General features: G+C 35.1%; 1 protein-coding gene across 1 annotated transcript in view; it reads right to left on the reverse strand.

Moving 5' to 3' along the window:
• Positions 1–21,749, reverse strand: part of PRKD3 (protein kinase D3) — a 73,160-nt gene that overhangs the window by 28,940 nt on the left and 22,471 nt on the right. Inside the window, exons 3-6 of the mRNA XM_032497349.1 lie at positions 8,677–8,815; positions 6,972–7,103; positions 5,977–6,134; positions 1,094–1,283 (exon numbers count right to left, since the gene is read on the reverse strand). Coding sequence (XP_032353240.1) covers positions 1,094–1,283; positions 5,977–6,134; positions 6,972–7,103; positions 8,677–8,815 — 619 coding nt within the window. The remainder of the gene's footprint in view (positions 1–1,093; positions 1,284–5,976; positions 6,135–6,971; positions 7,104–8,676; positions 8,816–21,749) is intronic.

Here is a 21,749-nt window from a genome sequence, read left to right on the forward strand (position 1 = left end):
TGTGTGATGGTTATTAAATGCCTGGCAACAAATGTACCACCTGTTCTCTATTTGATGGTCTCCTGTGTAGCCATATAATGCCAAGGAAAGTTTTCTTATATGCTCAAGTTAAATCTACATATAATTACTTGGCTTTATATTGTTAGCAGGATTTATTGTTGCAAAGACCTCAACTCTAATGTTTTACCTAGATAATAGGTAATTCAATTCCATAAATAGTTCTATATAAAAAGTATGGTATTAAGAACTGTTAAAGTAATCAGATGAAAAATAAGTACATAATATTACAGACAGATTACTTATACCCTATCCTGGCTCAAAGCCTAATAACACATTTAAACTCTCTGCTTTGGTTTTCACATAATTGTGCATTACTGTTGAGAAGCTATGAGACAAAAAGATAAAATTATCTTTAAAAAGCATTAAAACATTATATAACTATAGGAAAAATCCCATTACTCTATTAAAAAACCTAGTTCATTAAGAGATGTTTTTAGAATACTATGATAGTGTTCTGGGTTAGTATCCAAATATGGATGGTCCTTATAATTCCCCATAGTGACCCACTATAATTCCAGTAGCTTCTAATATATTCTGTCTACTTTCAGTGTAACTATTATCTGGAATGACAATTTTTGTATAGCTCTGATAGTTACATAATTAAAAACAAAAACAAAAAACTCTTGGAATACGTGTGCATGTATGACTATTTAACGGAAACAGGAAAGTATTATTTTGTATTTTCGGTAGTGTCTAGCTCTGGAATCAAAAGGACTTAAGCTCAGATATCAGCTTACTTGCTCACTAACCATTCCATACTGCCAAGTGTTAAGCAGCCACACCTACAGATCCAAATTCTAGTTCTTCCTTTTACATTCTAATTTTTGTTTAGCATAGTTCCTGGTACACAATACATATGTTGTGGATAGTAGTCGTCGTTAATAAACACCTGTGTATGTGTATTTTTTCTTTTCTAAGTTAACAACTATGAGACCAATTTATTTGCTTAATGCTTCTGAAATAAAAATATTTTAAACCTACATTGGCTAACAAAAAGATATGAATTTTACTTAAGAAAAACATCCAATCCTACCTTTACACTGCATTCCTTGGCGAAAAAGGCCTTTCAGTAACCGCTTGCAGTACTGACATATTGTGGGGCGCGTATAAGAGTGAACAGCAAACGTGTGTGGAACTTTTACCCTGCACATTACCATCTTTTCCATCCAGATCGGGCGACCACTCCAAGAAGGAATTCTCTTACTAGGTTCTTGAACATGTGACTAAAACATAAGTAATTTCCAGAAGTGTAAGTCAGTATTAAAAAGAAAGTATTAAGAGCAATACTTGACCACAAAAGTCATTTATTTCAAACACTAAAGCCAAAAATCTAAAAATGTGGATCTCAGCAGTTTCCTTTGGAAGCTGAATTTCCCAGCCCTTGAATGAGAAAAGTGCAGAATTTTTTGCTATTGTGTTAAAAAAAAAAAAAAAAAAAAGATTTTCATCCTCACATACATATATTCACTGATTAACTATTATTTGCCAGGCACAGACAGCATTTTGCAAATAAAAAACAAAAATCTTAAAATGAATTTATGACACTTTCAAATCCCTTCAAAAACCTTACCAAGAAATTAATCACAGGAAAAGTAAATTCAGAAAGTGTTACTGCTGCTCATGCTGAACATAACGTCTGAAAATATTTCAAAACAAGTCTTAGTTTTTCAAATTTATTTTAACAAATACTAAAGTATGTATGTGAAAATCTAAGTTTAATTAATGATGATGATATAAATGATGAAATGATGGCAGATAAAAAGCTATAACAATTTTACCCTTAATAATTATGCTTTAAGAAGTTCCTTGATATTTAAAGTATTTTCTAATTATTTGGGTTTTTTCTCTCAGGTGAGCAAAAACGAAAAGTAAAGAAAGTGTTAGTTAAAATTTTTTATGTAATCTGAGGGATAAGTGGATTTTTAAACTATGGACCTTTCTATGTATACAAAGGAAATAACCAAATTAGATTACAGTCAGATCAATGTGGCTCATCCCATTCATTCAACATTCACTGATTACTGTAGGCCAGGCCCTATACTATATATCGGGGATACAAAAATGAATACAGTTCATGTCAAGAACAAAATCCAAATACCTACCTACCATCTAGATGTATTACAGATTTTGTTGTAGCTGCCTGCACCTTTACTGTCAGAACTGCCTCCTATAACCAGTAATGACTGTTAACTCTGAGTTGAAGCATGCTACATTGGCATATTCAACCAATGGAAGCAAAGAAAGCAGAAGAAACCAAGAGACAAAGAAGTGTACAGGAGAAATGTAGGGAGGAGAAAATAAAAGGCCTTTTTGAAGCAGAAAGAAGGAAACGAAGGAAAAAGAAAAAGACAGACCAATGGAGGAGAATACTATATAAAAAGAACACAAATACAGTCTCTGATGGATAGCTTTTCACTAACCTGTAGCCAGAAATGTTCTAAAGCAAATTATGAAGAAGTTTAAGGAAAGTACGAAAAGAATGTTAAAACCCAAACCAAACTTGCATGCTTCAGTTGTCCTGCTCTGGTCTGGCCCACCCCGCCTCCACGTACAGAGCACCTTCAGCAAAAGGAACACTACCGTGATTCTACAGAGCTGATGAAGCAGCCGGTGGCAACTAGAAGTGGATGTCTGAGGCCTTTGCTCATCCCTGGCTCCCTAGTCTAGTGGTGATGCAACACCATGCTTCTCTTGTTCCTGCTTCTACCACTTTCAGTTTGTCTCAAGTTTAAAACACACACTATGGAGTAAGACTGATTTAGCCAGTCATCAAATATATAGGGTACTCCTGTAAGGAAGAACTTCCCTAACAGATCTCTTCATACGCCAATGGACCTTTTTGTCAAATCCTGCTGGGATCAGGGTACCAGGGACATGGTATACAGCATGTGTGCAAGGAAATACTCAGAGGGCTGTGCCTGAAGCAACCACCTAATTTTTCATATCTCGTACAAGAAGTTATTCATGTTACCCCTACTTTAAATATGAAAAAAATATGCTCAAAAGGATTAATAATCCTAAACATTAGTATTAAAATCAAGACCTAGACCAAAGTCTTCTATATGGCAGTCCAGTGATTTTTAACCTTTTCCCTGTCTCAGCACACCTGGGCATATACGACAATCTCATCAATACAGCGGCTCACCACTGTATTGAGGGAGGAGGGCAGGAAGGGGATGGCAGACTTAATCAAAATCTGGAGAAAGGAGGATGTTGGTAAAATTATCTAGAGCATTTGGTTAAAATGAGACCAGTGAGATTAGAGTAACTAGAATTGAGTGAAAGTTCTTTGCTTACCTGGCTTTAATGTCCCCTTTTACAAATTACTGCTTAGCTTAAATTCTTCTTTCTTATTCATGTGAGCCAGAAATTTTCTAAAAGTAATCTGATTATTTCCACAGTGTGGTTGTATAAACGAACACTGACTGAAGGAATTTCTCCCCCCAAAATTTATAAAATATTGCCAACTCTCAGCTATATATAATTACAAAGACAATAAAAGAATTTAAAGGTAGCAATTTCCTAACTATATACATTTGACTTTGTAATATTATTCAGTGAAAGAAACATCTCCACTTTAATATGTACACTTAGACCCAACAGTTTCTTTGTACCTTGATTCTGTCCTGTCCCCTCAAGAATTTTCCCAAATGTATGCAATGAACATTGGTCTCTCTCATCTCCGAATAGCCATCGTTCAATTCTGGTTTCTCTATTCTCAGTGGTCCCATTTCAAACAAATTCAGTGAACAGTCTATCTTCTGCTCTTCCATATCTGTACTTGATTCCCTTTAAACTGACTTCAGACACTAACAGAAACTACCTTCTTACATGTAGACAATGACAACCTCAGAGTTAGATTCAAAGGCTTCTATTCCCAACTGGCCTTTTCTTATTTCAGCAGTCAGTGAAGTTTAATATCTTGACTCCTCAGAAACTTTTCCTCCTCGCTCCTTATCTATGAAATCAGGATAACAGCTATATGTTCCAGGACTGTGGTGAGGATTAGTCAGGCATCCAGGATGAAGACTGGCAAGTGAGAACTTTTGAGTTTTTCCCCAAACTTGGTTCAGATTTGAGGTTGCTCCCACCTCCTCACTGCTGTCTCCTCCATTCCTTTAAAGTGTCCTCTTTTCCCATTCTCCTTTCCCTCTGATTTCCCTTCATGAGCTCTTAGCACGTCTCTAACTACACATTCATTTTTGAGATTGCATGCTTTGACTGACAAAAGTAACCTTGAGATATCCCACTCTACAATTTCTGCTTTTCTAAAATACTCTGCACAATATAACTAATTCAAACATGCCACTAGACTTCTTACACTTCCTAAGGAATTTTCATCTTCAGGATAAAATAAAAACGAATGAACTAAAACTTAATACCTTACTCATCTGCTCTGTCCTGCTATTTCCTAATCTTGTAATACTCAGTGGGTGTGGCAGACACATGGATAATACTTGTGGGATTCTCAAAACAACATGTCTTATCCTTCAGTTCCCAATCCCAGCTAAGTTTCCAGTGCAGTTTATGTATAAAATGCATTAACTTTTCTATTACCAATCTTTTACATATGTATATAATAACTCTTTGCTCTCAGTTTCTAATGCCACAGCACTCTTCTTCTATTTTTAAAATCTCATAGTAGGGCTAAGCAATATGGAAATACAGGATTTTTATTTATTTAATTTATTTTTAATTTTTTAGACTAAGATTGATTGATTGATGAATAATTCATTGATTTATTTAATGGAGGTACTGGGGATTGAACCCAGGACCTTGTGCATGCTAAGCATGTATGCGTCCCTGAGCTATACCCACCCCATGGAAATACAGGATTTTTGTGAAAGAATTTCAGAAGCTCCTTACTCTGGTGCTTCAGTTTAGCAAAATCTTGTGACAAGGGTGTCAAGACAACAGTCCAAATGTTTGATTTTGCTATTAATATAAAAAGACCAAAGGGGTTACAGAAATAACTAAATGTCAAGACTGCAACCTATGGATGGAAGTCATTTAAAGTAGTACCAAATGAGTAAGGTAATTATTTCTTTCCTCTCTATCTATTACATTTATCTTTGTGGGGTACAATATTATTAGGAAAGGTCACTGATTTAAATAATCAGATCTGGGTTCAATTCTAATACTGCTTACTAATTTGCTATGTCACTTCAGTCAAGTCACTTGACCATTCTGAGTCCCAACTGTCTGATGGTATACAGATCTACTAATCCATCTCACTGGAATACTGTTAAGGATCAAGGGGTCATTCAAATGCCCATTCATCACTGAGCACCTACTAAAGAACAAGGTATGATGCTGGGTATGGTGGGGCAAACAAAGACATGAGCATTGTCCTCTCTAAACAGACTGTGAACTCTTTGAGGACAATCTAGTACATAAACACTATGATACTAAGTAGAATGCCACACATACCATTAGGGAGGTCTGAAAAGTGATATGGCATTCAGAAAAATAACTTCTAGACAAGAGGAAAATCAGGTAAGATAGCTGTTGAGCTAGGTCTGGGAAAACTACATATGATGAATACTAACAAGAGCAAACATAGGAGAGAGAGGGCGTGTTCAGGGAATGATGAACAGCACAGATTTTAAGGGTTTCCTAGTGGGGAGCGATATAATCAGAGTTCTACACTAAGCTATAGTAAAGTATGGAGCCCAGGAGTCAAGATACTGGCTAGGAGACCGATCTTGTGGTCCAAGTAATGACGTGATCCCAAAGTACACAAAATGCAGTCCGTTACTATTGGTAAGCCCTGTCTGCAGTAATACCTTTTAAGTTTCTTAAGTGTAGGAATGTTACTATTCTTTAGTACACAACTTAGGTTTTAGGATAATGTCATATACCCTGCAAAAACACAGTAAGTAGTAAAATGCCTTTCTACTACCCTAGAATACATACCTCTTCAGTGAGAAGGGGTACACAGTCAGGCTGGAGGTTTCTTGGAACTGAGAGGCCAGGTCCTGGCAGGGATACATTTGACAGACGTCTCTTTCTCACACCACTACAGTTATTTGGAATCTTGAAGGCACATCGTTTATGATAATTTAATCCGCAGCCTAAAAATATTTTAAAAGGTTAAAAAATAAAAAATACAAAATACACTGATTAAAAACTTTACTATGTAAATGTGTACATGAAAAATAGGTTCTTCTTTTATTTTCTCTGGCAGCAACAGTTATCCTAGCGAAGAACCCAAAAGACAAGCTAAGAATAGCAAACGTGTAGAAAGGTTTATTTAGAAAGGTTAAGTTAGCTAGAGCAGTGGTTCTTGAAGTGTGCTCCCCAGGGCAACACCTGAGAATTTTTTTAGAAATCTAAACTATTGGGCTCTACCCTAGACCTACTGAACCAGAAACTCTGGGCATGGGACCTAGAAAAGTATGTTCCAACAAGTTCTCAAGGTGATTCTGATATACAGTGAAGTCTGGGAACCATGATATACAGTGAAGTCTGGGAACCACTGTCTTAAAGAACTTCAGCAAACTGTGGACTGTGTACAAAATTCCTCCTATGACACGTGCAAATTATATGAAACTCAAATTTCAGTGTTCATAAATAATTTTATTAGAACAGAGCATGCTCATTTGTTTACAACTTGTCTATGTCTATTTTCATGCTACAACAGCAGTTAAGTTGCTATAACAGAGATCACATGGCCAGCAAAACTTAAACTATGTACTCTCTGGCCCTTTACAGAAAAAGTTTATTGACCTTAGAGAACTAATTAGAAATGTGCACCTGCATTCGACCCCCTGGCAATTCTAATTCAAAACAACCAGATCACTCCAATTCTAAACCTAGTCACTGACCAATGATTTTATTCTTTCACTGATAATTAGAGAATGTAAATGTGAAATCCTATTTCAAATGATAGAAAACTTAGGAACACATACCTTCACATTTCAGTCCCTGACGTACCAATCCCCAGAGCATCTCACCACAGTAATCACAAAAAGTAGGAGCTTTGTAAGAATGTACATAGAGAGTATGCGGACGAATCTGGAAGTCTTCTACTGTGGCCAAAGCTTTTAAAACAGAAAAACATTCAAATAAACCCTATGCTTGTAATTGTGATGAGATTAAGACCATTGACCATATTCATTTATATCAAAGTATAAAATTTTCAGCATTTAATAGTGTGGTTTTCAAACTCTTTCAGGAAGTTCAACGGCTTCAATTAATTTGAGCTCCAAAAGTAGGTCTGCAGGCAGGCATTTGACCTCCAAAAGCATTCTCTCACAGTGACAAGACTGTAAATAATTGTTAGATCTATTTTAGCTAGTTAAGAACTATTTAACTTATACTGGGAAATAGAACACTAAAGTTAAAAACAAAAAACTGTGGGACTTAACATATAACAATGTTTCTGTGGAAAATGCACTGAGTTCTAACTTAGGATCCCAGGATACACTCTGTCTGTTCTCCATAGCCCCAGTGGTTAGGAAAAAGAGACTCTTCTCCCCCTGTATCCCCCAGTAGCAGATACGTCCACCATCAGATATCCTCTCAAATCCACCTGCAAGTCATTAGTGGATATTCCTGTGTCCTGATGAATGGTCCAGAGCAAAGAAGAAATAGAGGTGAGCATGACCACCAGGGAGGACAGGGAGTGAAGCTCCTCTGGAGTGATAAGGAAGACAAGGATTGGAAAGTGTACAGAATGAAGCTCCTCTGGAGTGATAAGGAAGACAAGGATTGGAAAGTGTACAGAATCTGGGGTTTTGGTGGAGAAGATGAATGATCAGTGAAGGCGCGAGATGAATGGGAAGGATCAGGGACTAATAAGGAAAGGTGATGGTCAGAGAGGATCTCAAGAACAGGTGGCATAGATGAGTTCGGAAAGAGGGAAAAAAGGTGGCAGGACTCTGGACTTTTGGCTGGGCTTCCTTCCTTTCCTTCTCTTCCATCTCTTCTTTCTCACTCTCCCTCCTGCTTTTTCTCTCCCTCCCCCCTTCCTTTATTGTCAAACAAGAAATTTTGCAGTCCTACTATATGCATTCTTTGTTCCTTTACACTCCTCACTAGCAATCCTGCCCACCTGTTGTTGGATGAGATCGGAAACAGCAGGAGCTAAGGAAGGATTGATGGTAAGTACGGATGAGAGGGAAAGGAGAGAAGAAGAAAATGTCTATCAAGAACAAAAAGGGAAAAAGCATTATTAAGTTATGGGATTAACCAGTATTGCAGTTTCCTCTTTCACATTTTCATTATTTCTCCTTTTTTCTGATGTTCTTTCCTAAACCCTAGTTCTCTTCTTCTATGCTTTTCACAGAAATGGGGAAAGCGGAACAGAATTTCAGTGTAATTGTTTTATTTCTTTGACTCAAAGATGAATATATTCTTCTTCCAGTTCAACTGATAATTCCCTTAGCTTAGTAACACTCAAGTAATTCAGGGCTTATTCTCCTACTTTCTCATCTGTGATATAACTTTCCTGAAAGTAAAAATCATATAGTAACCATTAATACTGATGAAAGAAGTAAGCAACTATAGTACAGAGACTAAGTAAACTGAACATAGCATTTGGTACAAAAAGTAAGGCTCACTTAAAAAAAAAAAAAAAAAAAGGCAACAAAATAAAAGAAGCTATTTACTTACCTGAAAGAACAACTTCTATTAGGTCTCCGTCATGTATTTCATCTGCTGAGGTAATCAGCTGCAAAATATTTTCTGAGTTCATGTCATGGCGAAAGAGAAGGATTTTGTCATACATGCCAAAGAATCCACACTCTGGAAACTGCAGGAAAATAGTCCTATATCAGTATACCCACAGCTTGTCATTTTTAGTAAGTAAATGTCTCAATCTTAAATAATTTTAAATGTAGTTTTTAGCCTAACACTGTTTACTTGCTAACAATTCTATTAATACCCAAAAAGATCAACCATATACTCAAACATCCTGATCAGTTTTCAGGTTCAAAAACATAAAAGTAAGCAAGATAAATAATTATTATCTTAGCATGTCTCTTAGAAGTATAGAATTTCTTTATTCAGTTATTGATGGAGAATACAATCTTGAACTTACTAATGATATTCTTACAAAGCCTGAGAGATGGGAAGTCTTTCCTGTCCTCTAGAACTGAGCTTCCCATATGGTTATAGCTACCAGCCACATGCAGTTATTTAAACTTAAGTTAATTAAAATTAAATAAAATTAAAAGTTTAGTTCCTCAGTCATTCTAGCCACATTGCATGTGCTCAATTGCCCTTTCCTACTGGCTACCATTTTAGACTGTGCAGATATAGAACACTTCCATCATCACAGTAAATTCTATTGAATACTGCTGGTAGAAGATCAGTAATTCCCAAATTACAGTCACAAGAGTACCAACTGTAACATTTTTGCCAAATGCACCTATAGTCTGTAGCATTTATCTAGTATTTCCTTTAATCTACTCATTGTAATTACAAATACATAATTCTTTATGGCATCTTTCTTTTTAAAAAAACTTTGGTGAGAGTAGGAGACTTGCAGATCTGCTCACATATGCCCTATGTGTATACTATATCAAGGCTTCTACTAATTTGTGACGACAATGCTGAGACACTTTGGGGATTAGTATGCGAAAGACTAAAATATGAAGGTGAGTTCTGTAAGTTTCTATAGTTAATAAAGTTATTTAAGAGAAAATTTGAAGTACTTGGTTTACAAAATACATGTTTAATTTTTAAAACAATTAAAAAACAAGATGATTTTCTGAACTCCCAGTGTCTTAGAAAATGCTGCTCTAGATATTTCAGATTTCTTTATTTGATCTCAAAATTGCGTATTCTCATTGATTTATTTGACTCCTCATAGCATATCCTTTAATGAACTGTGTCACTGGCCTACACCGAATGGCCTGGTATGTACCCATCACACTAAACTGTAACCACATTTATTGCAGTGATGTTGCTGAGGATGGTCCACCTACTTCACATAGTAGCTCTTACTTTGTACGGACCCACAAAAGAAATTTCTCCGGTTGGTTTTATAATACGAACGATTTGATCATGTGACTTGTTTACTTTGGCCACTGAAACAGGCCAAGCCAAATCTGTAGCCCACTTCTAGCATCAGTCTAGGATCTTATGGCACGTGTTTTAGGTGTAGATACCAACTGAGTTTCATCTTATTTTCTGACCTTAATTTTCCCATTAAAAATTATAGTATATATGTCTAAAAAGGTCTCAATTTGGGGGAAAAAGTTAAATTTTTAAAAATTGAAAGTAATGACAATTAGAAATTTGAGTTTATTTGTATTTTTTAAACCTGAGTACATAATGGAAAAGTGCAGAAATATTTAGTTTTACAAGACTAATTCTTTCAATTATTTGAGTTACCAACAATATTTATAAAACTTTATAATATACTTTAAACATATATCCAACAGCGTAAGAATTTCCCATTGAAGAGTAAAAATATGGAATCAAAAAATTTTCAGTAACTTTTAATTTAAAATTTAATTTATTTAGTTGTTATTAAATTAGAAAACATTCCCATAACTTGGTTGCAATGATTTTTAAGGATTAATAAAGAACCCCACATCTCATCCGTATAAAATCTCTAACAAAATATTCATATGAATAAAACTGATCTTAAAAATTCATATTTTTGCACATCTTCTAAGTGTTAGGCAGTGGCCCTACAGTTTGTAAAGGTAAGACACTCAGTCCCTGCCTTCCAGGGGCTTACAATCTAGTAGAAAGATGGAAATAAAAACAAATATATAACATGATAAGGAAATGCCAAGAATGAAAAATAAAATTCTAGAAGAGGGAATAAAAAACTTTAATCGAGAAGGGAGACTATCACTTTAACAGTGATATTTAAGCAGAATCATAAAAAAGAGAAGTAAGGTTTCCATGGGCAGAAAGTGAAAGTAGAAGTGTAAGAGTCATCACTGAGAAAATACAAGGTAGGTAAGAGAAAGTAAGTAAGTGGACCCCTACGACTGAAGAAGGAGGTAGTGGGGGCAGAGGGACAGTGGGTAGAAAGAGGGCAAAAATGCACACAGGAGCCCAGCAAGAGCCAAACAAAGACTTGGACTCAAGAGAGCTGGGTTCAAGCTTTGCAACCTATTAACTATAGCATCTTAGATAAACTGCTTAACCTCTCTACGCTCAGTTTCTCTATAAATTGAGAATAACAGGGGTACTAGCTGTATATAGTTCTTGTCAAAATTAAATTACTTGATGGCTATAAAACATTCAGTACTCTGTATGATCAATAAACACTAGTGGTTCATATTATCCTATATCCAAGGAGGAGAGACAAAGGCTCCCAGAGCAAGGCAGTAACATGATCAAACTGTGTTTTATAAAGCTGACAGCAATGTACAGCAGGGACTGGAAAAGGAAGAAACCAGAGCAAGCTCCTAAAGAAGGCAGAAGCTAACGGTCAGGAAAGAGGTATCAGGGTCTGGATTACAGAGTAAGATGGAAAGCAAGGCAACAAGGGATACTTCCTTCTAGAAACTTACTTTTGGTAAATTATATGCATCATTAATGCTATTTTGACCAAACTAGAAGTCTCTATAACTAAAAAATTAAATAAACACATCAATGAGAGAAGAAAAATACTAAAAGAAAAAAATTTATGGCTTAGAAAAAGTAGATATAAAACAATCTTCTTGATAAACATGATCTAATGAATTCTATTAGCATTATTAAGAGACTAAAGAGCAAACAAAAAGAATTATACAAAGTATTAAGGATATTTATTTAAGATAAGCATTTGTGTACCAAGCTGGAAAGACTTCAGTGATAAGGAATAAAGTAACTTTCTAGACTAGCAAATGTTTACAGACTATATTCAACTATATGGTTGAGAAATTACAGAATTCCAAGAGGGCAGAAATGTAATAACTAGCCTATGAAAAAGAGATTGCTGCTATTCATGATTATGATCTATAGGTGTGTTTGGTAGAATATTTAGACATTATCTGACAATGAGAGTCCCCACAAACTGAAGTAACAGAAAATGTGGCCTGAAAAAAAGCCAGAGAGATTACTAAACATTGCCACTGGACATCAAGAAACAATGTGGCCAAGCTTTAAAAATATTATGAGGCATCAGTATATTAAAGATGAACATCTAAAAAGAAATAAGGAAACAAACCATGAGCACACACCTTAAAAAATCTAAACAACTGTACTGAGGAAAAACACAAAAAAAACCAAAAAACAAAACTCTGTTAATGATTTGAATATACAGGAATTGACTGTTCATTATCTTTTTTAATTCAGAAATTGTTTTTTAAGCAGGAGTGAATTCCTAAGACAATGTCTCAGCTCTGCTCACACACTGGAATCATCTGTGAAGCTTAAAACCACATCTGGTATTTTCACCGTATCTTTGCCACAGACATCTTTGCAGCAAGTATTTTTGCCACTTAACTAATTGGCCATAAGGCAAATTTGCCATGGAAAATAAAGTAACTGGTTGACAGGTTGGTTTCAACTGGCTGAAATGCATTAGCATCTCTTCCAGTTAGCAACATTACTGATGTCTTTATCGAGCTGATGGATGAGAATGATTTGCCCCAAGAGCAGGTTTATTTTGAAATACACTTCTTAAGAGGGTGTCAAAGGTGCAGAGTTGATCCCCCATTTCTCACTGAACTTTGGAATATCCATTAATAGACATGATACAAGTAACAGTGCAGAAGGCTTTCACAACACAATACAAAGCACAGTAAGCAAACAAGCATCCTAGTATCTGGAAACTAACACCTCTCTCAAGGAAGGAAGAAATTATAGCTAAAAAGTATGATGCTGAACAAGAAGATGAGTCAATAAGCAAAAACGTGTGTAATACAGCTGAACAATGCAGGAGCTAGGAGTGCCAACCCCTGCCCAGTCAAAAATTCGCATATAACTTGACAGTCTGCCTCTGTGCCTGCAGTTCCACATCCACAGACTCAACCAACTGCGATCACATAGTACTATAGTACATGTGAATGAAAGACCTAGAAGACAAGTGCTGAGGCACAACTCACAAAATAAAAGCAGTTACTTGTGCGGAAATGTCATGAATTTACACACACTGGAAATGCATTAAATATTTATATTTCATAATAGTCTTTTTAATTTTGTTACTCATTTTTCATGTTTCATTTTGTCCCTATTAACGTCTTTCATTTTTTTGTTATTTTATCTTTTCCAGCAAAACTGCCTTACTGCCAACTAGTCACATGGTCAAAATAAATGTAGTAAAAATGCCTGTGGCAAAGACGTCTGCCACTTACGCAAAGTACCTAGAAACCTTCAACAAAAGATGCTAAGGCCCTCTTCCCAGGTTTATAGTTAAGCTCAGGGGAGTAGGACACAGACACCTGAATTTTAAATTTACCTTTATATTGTTCAGTACATTTATGATATACTCTTTAAAAAACTAGACTTTATTCTTAATAGTCTGAGTTACAGAGAAAACTGAGATAACAGTACAGAGTTCCCATATATTCCATACCCAGGTTCCCCTATTATTAACATCTCACATTATGGTACATTTGTTATACTTAATGAACAAATATTGATACATTATTATTAACTAAAGTCCACATTTTATTCAGATTTCCTTAATCTGTTTTGAGGAGTACTGTCCATTTTGTCAGCTCCCCCACATGTCTGATTTTTTTCTCATTAGAGTTACGGGGTTAGGGGAAGAAGACCACAGAGGTAAAATGCCATCCTTATCACATCATATCAAGTGTACCTACTACGAACATGATTTACCACCACTGATGTAGACCTTGATCATCTGGGTGAGATAGCCAGGTTTCTTCACTACAGAACTATTCCCTCTTCCCACTGATACCATTACTCTTTGGAAGTAAATCACTATGTGCAACGCACACTTAAGGAATGACAAGTTATGTATGTTCCCTCTCCTTGAAAGCAGAGTATCTACATAAATTGCTTGAAATTTTTCTGCATGGGGTTTTTTCCTATTTTCTCTTATTTATTTATTCATATATAAAATACATTTATCAGTATGGACTCATGGACATTTATACTCTGAGATATAATATACCCTCTTTTAGAATATAATTTTATTTTTAAACACACAATTTACTGACACAGTTCAAAATTTTAAAAGTACAAGGGCAGAATGCAAAATCTATGCCTTGGTTGCCCAGTTATCCCTGCCACAGTCAACAATGTTATCAATTTTCTCAGTATCCTTCTGAAAGTGTTTTATACATAGATAGTAGACATGGATGTATCTTTTCCTCATTTTATACAAATGGTGGCACACTATTAAAAGGTGTTCTGCATCTTGTTTTTTTTTTTCACTTGGCAGTAAATTTTAGAGATCATTTCATAACAGTATATAAAGAACGTTCTTATTCTTTTTTTTTTTTTTTTACAACTGCAGTTTTATTTTACCAGTTCCCCCCTGATGGGATATTGGTTAAGGAGTAAAACTAAAGCTAAACTGCATTTCAGATCCTAATTCATTTCACTTACTAGGTATACAACATTGGCTAAGTTGCTTAACCTCAGTTTCCCCATCTGTACAATAGTACCCACTTCACAAGACTGTTATAAAAATTAAGTGAATATATGTAAAGAGCTTAGAACTCCTGGTAAGTTTTAAGTGCCATATGAATCATAGCTACTGTTTCAAATCTTTTATTACAAACAATACCCAATGTATAATCTTATACACCCATATCTTTTTCTACTTTTTGAGTGTATGAGAATAATTTCCTAGAAGTAGATTTGCTAGGTCAAAGGACATGCATATTTGACATTTTTAGACATTGCCAAAACGTTCTTTACAGAGACTATACCAATTTATATTTCCAAAAGTAACATCATCTTCTTTTAGTGTTGTACTAGTCAGCTCAGGCTATGTAACAAAATACCACAGCTGAGTGGCTTAAAAACAGAAATTTATTTTCTCACATTGCTGGAGGCTAGAGTGGAAGATCAGGGTACCAGCATGGTCAAATTCTAGTGAGAACCCTCTCCTGGCTTGCAGACAGCAGCCTTCTCACTGTGTCCTCAGATGCACTTGGGGATAGCGAGCAATCTCTTTCTCTTTTCTTCTAAAGCCACCAATCCTACTGGATTAGGACCCCAACCTTATGATCTCACTTAACCTTAATAACCCCCTAAACGTTCTATCTCCAAATACATTCACACTGGGGGTTGGGGCTGTAACCTCTGAATTGGGGAGGAGGGGGAGCACAATTCAGTCTGCAGCAAGTATATTATCAAACTTGATGATTTTAGGTTAAAAATGTGATTCAGTATAGTTCTAATTATAAGAAGTGAAGTTGAACATTTTTCATATGCTTACGAGACATCTATGCTTTTAATAAATTAGCTATTTATATTTGCCTGTTTAATGGACTGATGACCTTTAAACTCCAAATCCAACAGTTCTTCAGAATGTTTCTCACTATGTGGGAAATCCTTAATAAGTCTTAAACAACTTATCAAAAAACACAAACAAAACCCTATATATATAACAGAATATATGTTGGGTTTCTCAAAATGATACATGCCAGTAAAAATCCCTAGGCAGAAGAAGGGAGCTTTTCTAAGATAATGGCTTATTTTCCTAAGCCAGACTCCAGCAGAATAAAGAACAAAGGAAAAGAACTTTTTTCCCTCTTTCAGGTGAATAACTTTTAAGAAGAAGAAATATTCTAGCAAACTAATGAAGAAAATCAATTCTGCATTATATTGTGAATTTTCAACTTTCAATGGGCTCCTTTCTACTAATCATCTCAGCATATAAGTCTTACCTAATAAAATGGTATAATACCTTCTAAACATTCTATTCTCATGGGAAAAAGAAAAAATAGCTACTTGTGATAGGGAACAAGATTAGTAGAAGAGCTACAGAGGTGGTAACACGCTTAGTAACTGTCAGTAATTTTCACTGGTTGTTTCTTCCTCTAGAACAGTGGTTCTCAATTGGGGTGATTTTGCCTCCCAGAAGATATATGGCAATGTCTTGAGATGCTTTTAGTTGTTACAACTTGTGGTACTGGCATCCAGTGGTTACAGGCCAGGGATGCTGTTAAACATCCTACGGTGCACAGGACACTCCACAGAACAAAGAATTCTCTGGCCCAAAATGTCGGCAGTGCTCAAGTTGAGAAATCCTGCTCTAGGAAATGAAGGAGACAGGAACACAGAGGGACTAGAAAATGTGGAAGGAAGTTGACAACCTTCTGAAAACTAGACATGCCCGTATTTCCTTCCCTAGCCTACCTCAGCCTTGATTAAAAGAAGAAAGAGGAAATGAAAGAAACAGCAAAAGAGCGAGCAGGGTAGAAGCAAAGAGGCCTTTGGTTTGGCCTCTCTCCAAATTTCCCCAGGCTTTTCTGGATTTGCTTTCTATAAACTGTGCCAATGAGTTCTCTTGACTGTGCAAAATGAAGTCTGTTCCCAGTCCATATGGGAAAGCAACAGAATTTCATCATAATGTTATCAAATTCTCACCCCTTACGCACTCACTTTGCCCACTTCAGACTTGTCTTTTTTTAGATTAAAGGTGGCTTCAAGAATAAAAAACAGATCATCTTATCTTTCTATAACCATTTTGTGGAAGTTATTTTTATGGTATTAACTTACACCTGTCATAAATTAAAGGTTCTAATACTTGCAAATAAAATTTCTCCAAATTAACACTGTATTTTGAGAGCTATTTAATGTGAACAGCTTTAAAGTCCATGTCATTAAAATTCTGTCAATAAAATGTTAGATAAGGTAGAAAGTTTTCAAGTTTGTAATTCTACTTGGTCAAATACAATTTTTACATAGTAACAAAACAACTTCAGAATTTAACATTATCTGAACAAGTAATTTACCACGATACACTTTTAAAAAAGGTATATATGTTTTATTCTAAGTACAATGGGACACAATATTGTAAACTGACTACACTTCAATTAAAAAAAAGAAAAAAAGAAGTGCAATGGGAAACCATTAGAGTTTAAATGTATACTTAATTTATTTAAAAAATTTAATCACAGTATGAGTAAAGTACACTAATGTTAATTAGAAGGCAGATAACTATACACCTTGTCTCCCCCACGTAAGCACCACCCAGGTCAAGATATAGAACATTTTTAGCACCACAGGTTTTTCATATTTACTTAATTTAAAAAACTGAATACTAGTCATTTTAAAATTTGAAGCCATGCAAATCTTCACCAAAAGTCTTTCTAATAATAAACCAGATAACAGTAAATAAGCTCCATGAGGGCAAGGGCGTTCTCTTTTGTCAATGTTCCCTACTGGATGCCCAGCACCTAGGACTTAGTATTTAACAGGCACTTACTGAAAAAAGTTGTTGACTATGGAGCAAAGGTAACTAATTTAACAGTAATAGATTTCCCAGAAATAAACATAATTATTACCTTAACATCACTTTTTAGTAAAGTATCTAACTGAAGAGAAGAATTTCAAAGACTGTTTCTATAAACAGATTAGAAGGTACTGAAGTCTAGATGAATCAATGAAAAAATTATTCAATATAATAATTTCATCTGAATTTCATCACTGATCTCTAATAGGATTTTCTGAATATGGCATATCAGAGAAGTTGCTTCATTTAACATCATTTCTCTTTGACACAAAGAGAGCAATCTTTTCCCGTTTTCTTTGTTTTTAATTAGCTCTGAATATCTTTAACTTAAACTTTCTAGAACTTTCTATTCTAGCCAAGGTCTTAACCTGAATACCATGCACTTTAAAAACAAACAAAAAACCAACAACAAAAAACCTTCCAGTTTAGTTTGAGCCTCCAGATTAGTTAATGGCTGCCTGACACTGTTCTGCCAAGAAAAAAAAAACGTAGGGCTAGGGTAAAGACTAGGATGTCACCTAGCCACTGCAACACAGCTGTAGTGGAAAGAATGGGTTGGAAAAAAAAAAAACCAACATAGAATGACAACTGGTTTCTAGAACACAAAAGATACAGCTGGGGTTTTCCCTCTACTTTGGCAGGACCTAAAAATTATACCTACTAACTGTCTGCAGAGACAATGTTTTCAAGTCAAAGAATAGACCAAAATCACTCCTAAATTAGGATACATAAACAAAGAGCCTTCAGGTCTAGTGTCATGTAAATGGTCAAAACTAAAAACAAACGCTTTAAATTAGTTAAAAGCAGACCGTCAGCTTAGTTAGAATCATTTCAATGTCAGTAAACACCATTATAGCTTAAAATGAATTGCTGTCTGCCAATTTTTTTTCCCTCCAATTACATCTACTATGTCCATTCAACAAATTAACACAATAGCAGTAGCATTATAGTGGTATTTCTAAGTCTCTTGGCAGTATGAGAGAAAGAAGATGGGAAACTAACATTCATTGAGGGTAGTAGTTACTACACATCTGGCATTATGCAAAGCAGTGGACACAGGCTATCTCATTTAATTTCCTCAAAATTCCTAAAACAAGTAATCCCAGTCCTCTAACAAAATGAACTCTTGATCTCTTTTTCAGTTTGTCATGTGCTTAATACTAAAATCAAAGAGCAAGAGTAAAGCAATGTCACTGTGTTGGAAGAATGCTATACATGCTTTGGTATTTATTAAACTTTTAAGAACACTACAGGATCAATGATCTTTACAGATTTAAAGAAATTTTTAAAACCATGAATATTACTACTTTGAGGGTACTAATTATGTGCCAGACAATGTATTAAGGGCTTTACATTTAATTACTATAATTTTTAAATGGAGGTAGGTTTAAAAAAAATGGTGGTAGGTATTATGACACTAGCTTTACAGATCAGGATCAGAAGTTCAGTGACTTAGAAAAGGGTCTATTAATCACACACACACACACACACACCCCTCAAGAAAGTTAAAGAATCAAAATCACCTGGGTCTCTTGATTTGAAAACACTGCTACATCTTTCTCGGATTATTATTTTTTTAATATCTACCAATAGCAAAAAATAAGAGTAAGGATTTAAATGCTAATGTAATTTTGACATTAGGAATCCATGCACGAACAAATCTCTGTTTAGATGGGCAAGGCCTGCTCTCTCAGTTTGGATGTGGCTCATTTGTCATCTGATTCTCTGGTAGTAGCCTCCCAGCAGAGATGTGATCAGCCAATTTCTGCTTGGCTCAATCCCAGTTCTACCTACTGCTCGGATCTGCCTGCCTTCTTGCTCTCCTGATTGCCAGTCCCACTAGTTCCTTGGGTTTCGTCAGTATAAAAAGCACTCCCATTAGCCTATAAACTCCTAGAAGGAAGAGATCCTACTTCTTGTTAAGTTTGCTCTATAAACCAGTATGAAGATACAGAAATCTAATATACACAGGTAAAAATCTACTTCCATTGTTTAACTATATCCATACCCATAATGGAGGCTGTGTACTATTCTTAAAATAAACACATCCAAGCTGAACTAGGAATCCTATTTTAAAGCTACAATTCACATCTAGAAGATAATCACATCCAGAAGATACTCACATCCACTAATTTCCTAAGATCCTACAATACTACTAACAGAAGTTTTCGGTTTCTCCAAACTTTAGAAATTCTATTTCTATATAGTTTAACTTAGAGATATACAACCTTAGCCTGGTGGAATTTTGGACCAGATAGTTCTTTGTTGGGGGGAGGGGAACTCTCCTGTGCATTATAGCAGCATCCTGGCCCCTCTGTCCACTAGATGCTAGTAGCACTTCCCTCTCCTCCCAGTGACAACCAAAAAATAAAACAAACAAAAAACCACATCTCCAGACATTGCTAAATATCCCCTGGCGGGGGAGGGGCAGGGGTCAACTCAGTTGAGAACCACTGGCTTAATCTTATACATTAGAATTAGATACTAGGGCTGTAGTATTTGTCAGTAAAATAGAACTAATCTACATTCTTACAAGGGATAAGGAAAAAGTTCACTGATATCCTCAGAGAGCGAATGAATAACTTCGAGAATTTCAGAGTATTCCAGAAGAACCTGGCCTTTCGCACAATCCCAGGAAAACAGAACTCTAGAAACTAGCTATCTGACAATCTAAACTAGTGGGAGCAGGCTGGGCACAAATAAGACACTGATAAATCAAACAGGATGGAAAGAATACTGGTGCTTATGTGCTCATTCCTTTCTCTCTGCAGCTCTAACAACTATAAATCATTTCATCAAGGGAAGTAGTTACCACCACAGATTATTTACAGTATCATGTTTTTAGCAGCAAAAGCAGGTAGAATGTGTCCTTAGATGTCTACTGAGTATAAGGCATTTTGGGGGACAGAAAGAGGAATAAGACAGCAACAATCTCAATGTAACAAATGTTGGAAGCATTTCAAATCTTAAAAAAAAAAAAAAAAAAAAGGAAGCTAACTTTTTGGCTTAAGTTAAAGACAACAACAACAACAAAAGAAACTCCACCCACTCCACCCTCAGGATGTGTCATGAAATTGGACTGAATTCAAAGAGTGACCACTTTTGGTCACATCCAAGTTTTAAGCAAAGCTCTACTATAAATGATTTGTTGGTTACAGAGATAAATTCTTGGGGACAAAAAAAAAATCTCAGTGTATAAGTTTTTTATTATCTGTGTTAGTTAGAATTTGACCCTGTTTTTAACTTTTATAAGCCTGGAATCATTGACTGTTCTCTATGTCTATGAGGTTTTACCATGCCCCCACCCATGCTGGAAATACCAATTTCATTTCTCCCCTATTGAACACATAAAACCTACTCTGTATTAATTACTACTGTTTTGAACATTCTCCCACATGCTTGTTTACTAATATAATATTTTTGTGAAATATATTTTTATTGTTTTTCTTACCAATAAGAGTCTTTACAGAATTAAAGATGTTAAAATTATACAATACTTGTAAACATTTCCCAAACTTATTCCTGTTTATTATTTTTATAGATGTAAATGTTACAGTTTGGAATATTCAAATTTGCAAACTGCTCTCTTCCCTTCTGTTTTCTTTTATTGTTCTGAACGTGAGATACCCACTCTCCATAAGTCTGATAAATATTCAATTTTACTTTATTCTAATTTTCCTTTAATCTGAATTCTCATTTTTAATCCTTTGAAATTTATCTTGGTGTCAGGTATTAAGTGGAAGTCTATGTTAATGACCCTTCAACTCTCAACAAATTTTCTAAACTCAGATTTAAAATCATCCTCTTCTATTTCTCATGCCTCCGTTGGCATATACTGAAATACCATGAATCTATTATTATTTTAGCAGTATTTGGTTTCAGTTATTATAGTTTTTCTCTTCCCTTTCTCTCTTACTTTTCAGATTTTTAACTTAATGTTTTACTTTTTCTCCGCAATAAACTTCAGATAAACATTGTCAGGGTAAAAAGATTCCCAATAAAGTTCTGAATGGAAAAGTAATTTAATTTGGGAAATAAAATCATACATTATCAGTCTTCCTTCCTTTTTCAGGAAGATGATAATATATTTATTTCACAAAGTCTTTTTCTTAAATATTCCACAAAAAATTTTAAATTTAATTCATATTTGGATTCATTCATTTCTTAAAGATAATTATCAATAAATACCTTAAATCTATTTTTTCCTAATGGAAATGTAATAGAAAAGAACAAATCTGACTCCATATTAGATCTGTTCCTTTGGCTTTAACCCTGTGCCCTGTTTTGTAGGTTTAGTGTTTGCTAGCTCTGCACTTTCTGTAAAAGGATATTAACACTTATGCACTTATATAAAGATAAC

Source organism: Camelus ferus, chromosome 15 (genome assembly GCF_009834535.1).
Source record: "Camelus ferus isolate YT-003-E chromosome 15, BCGSAC_Cfer_1.0, whole genome shotgun sequence".
Taxonomy (NCBI): Eukaryota; Metazoa; Chordata; class Mammalia; order Artiodactyla; family Camelidae; genus Camelus; species Camelus ferus.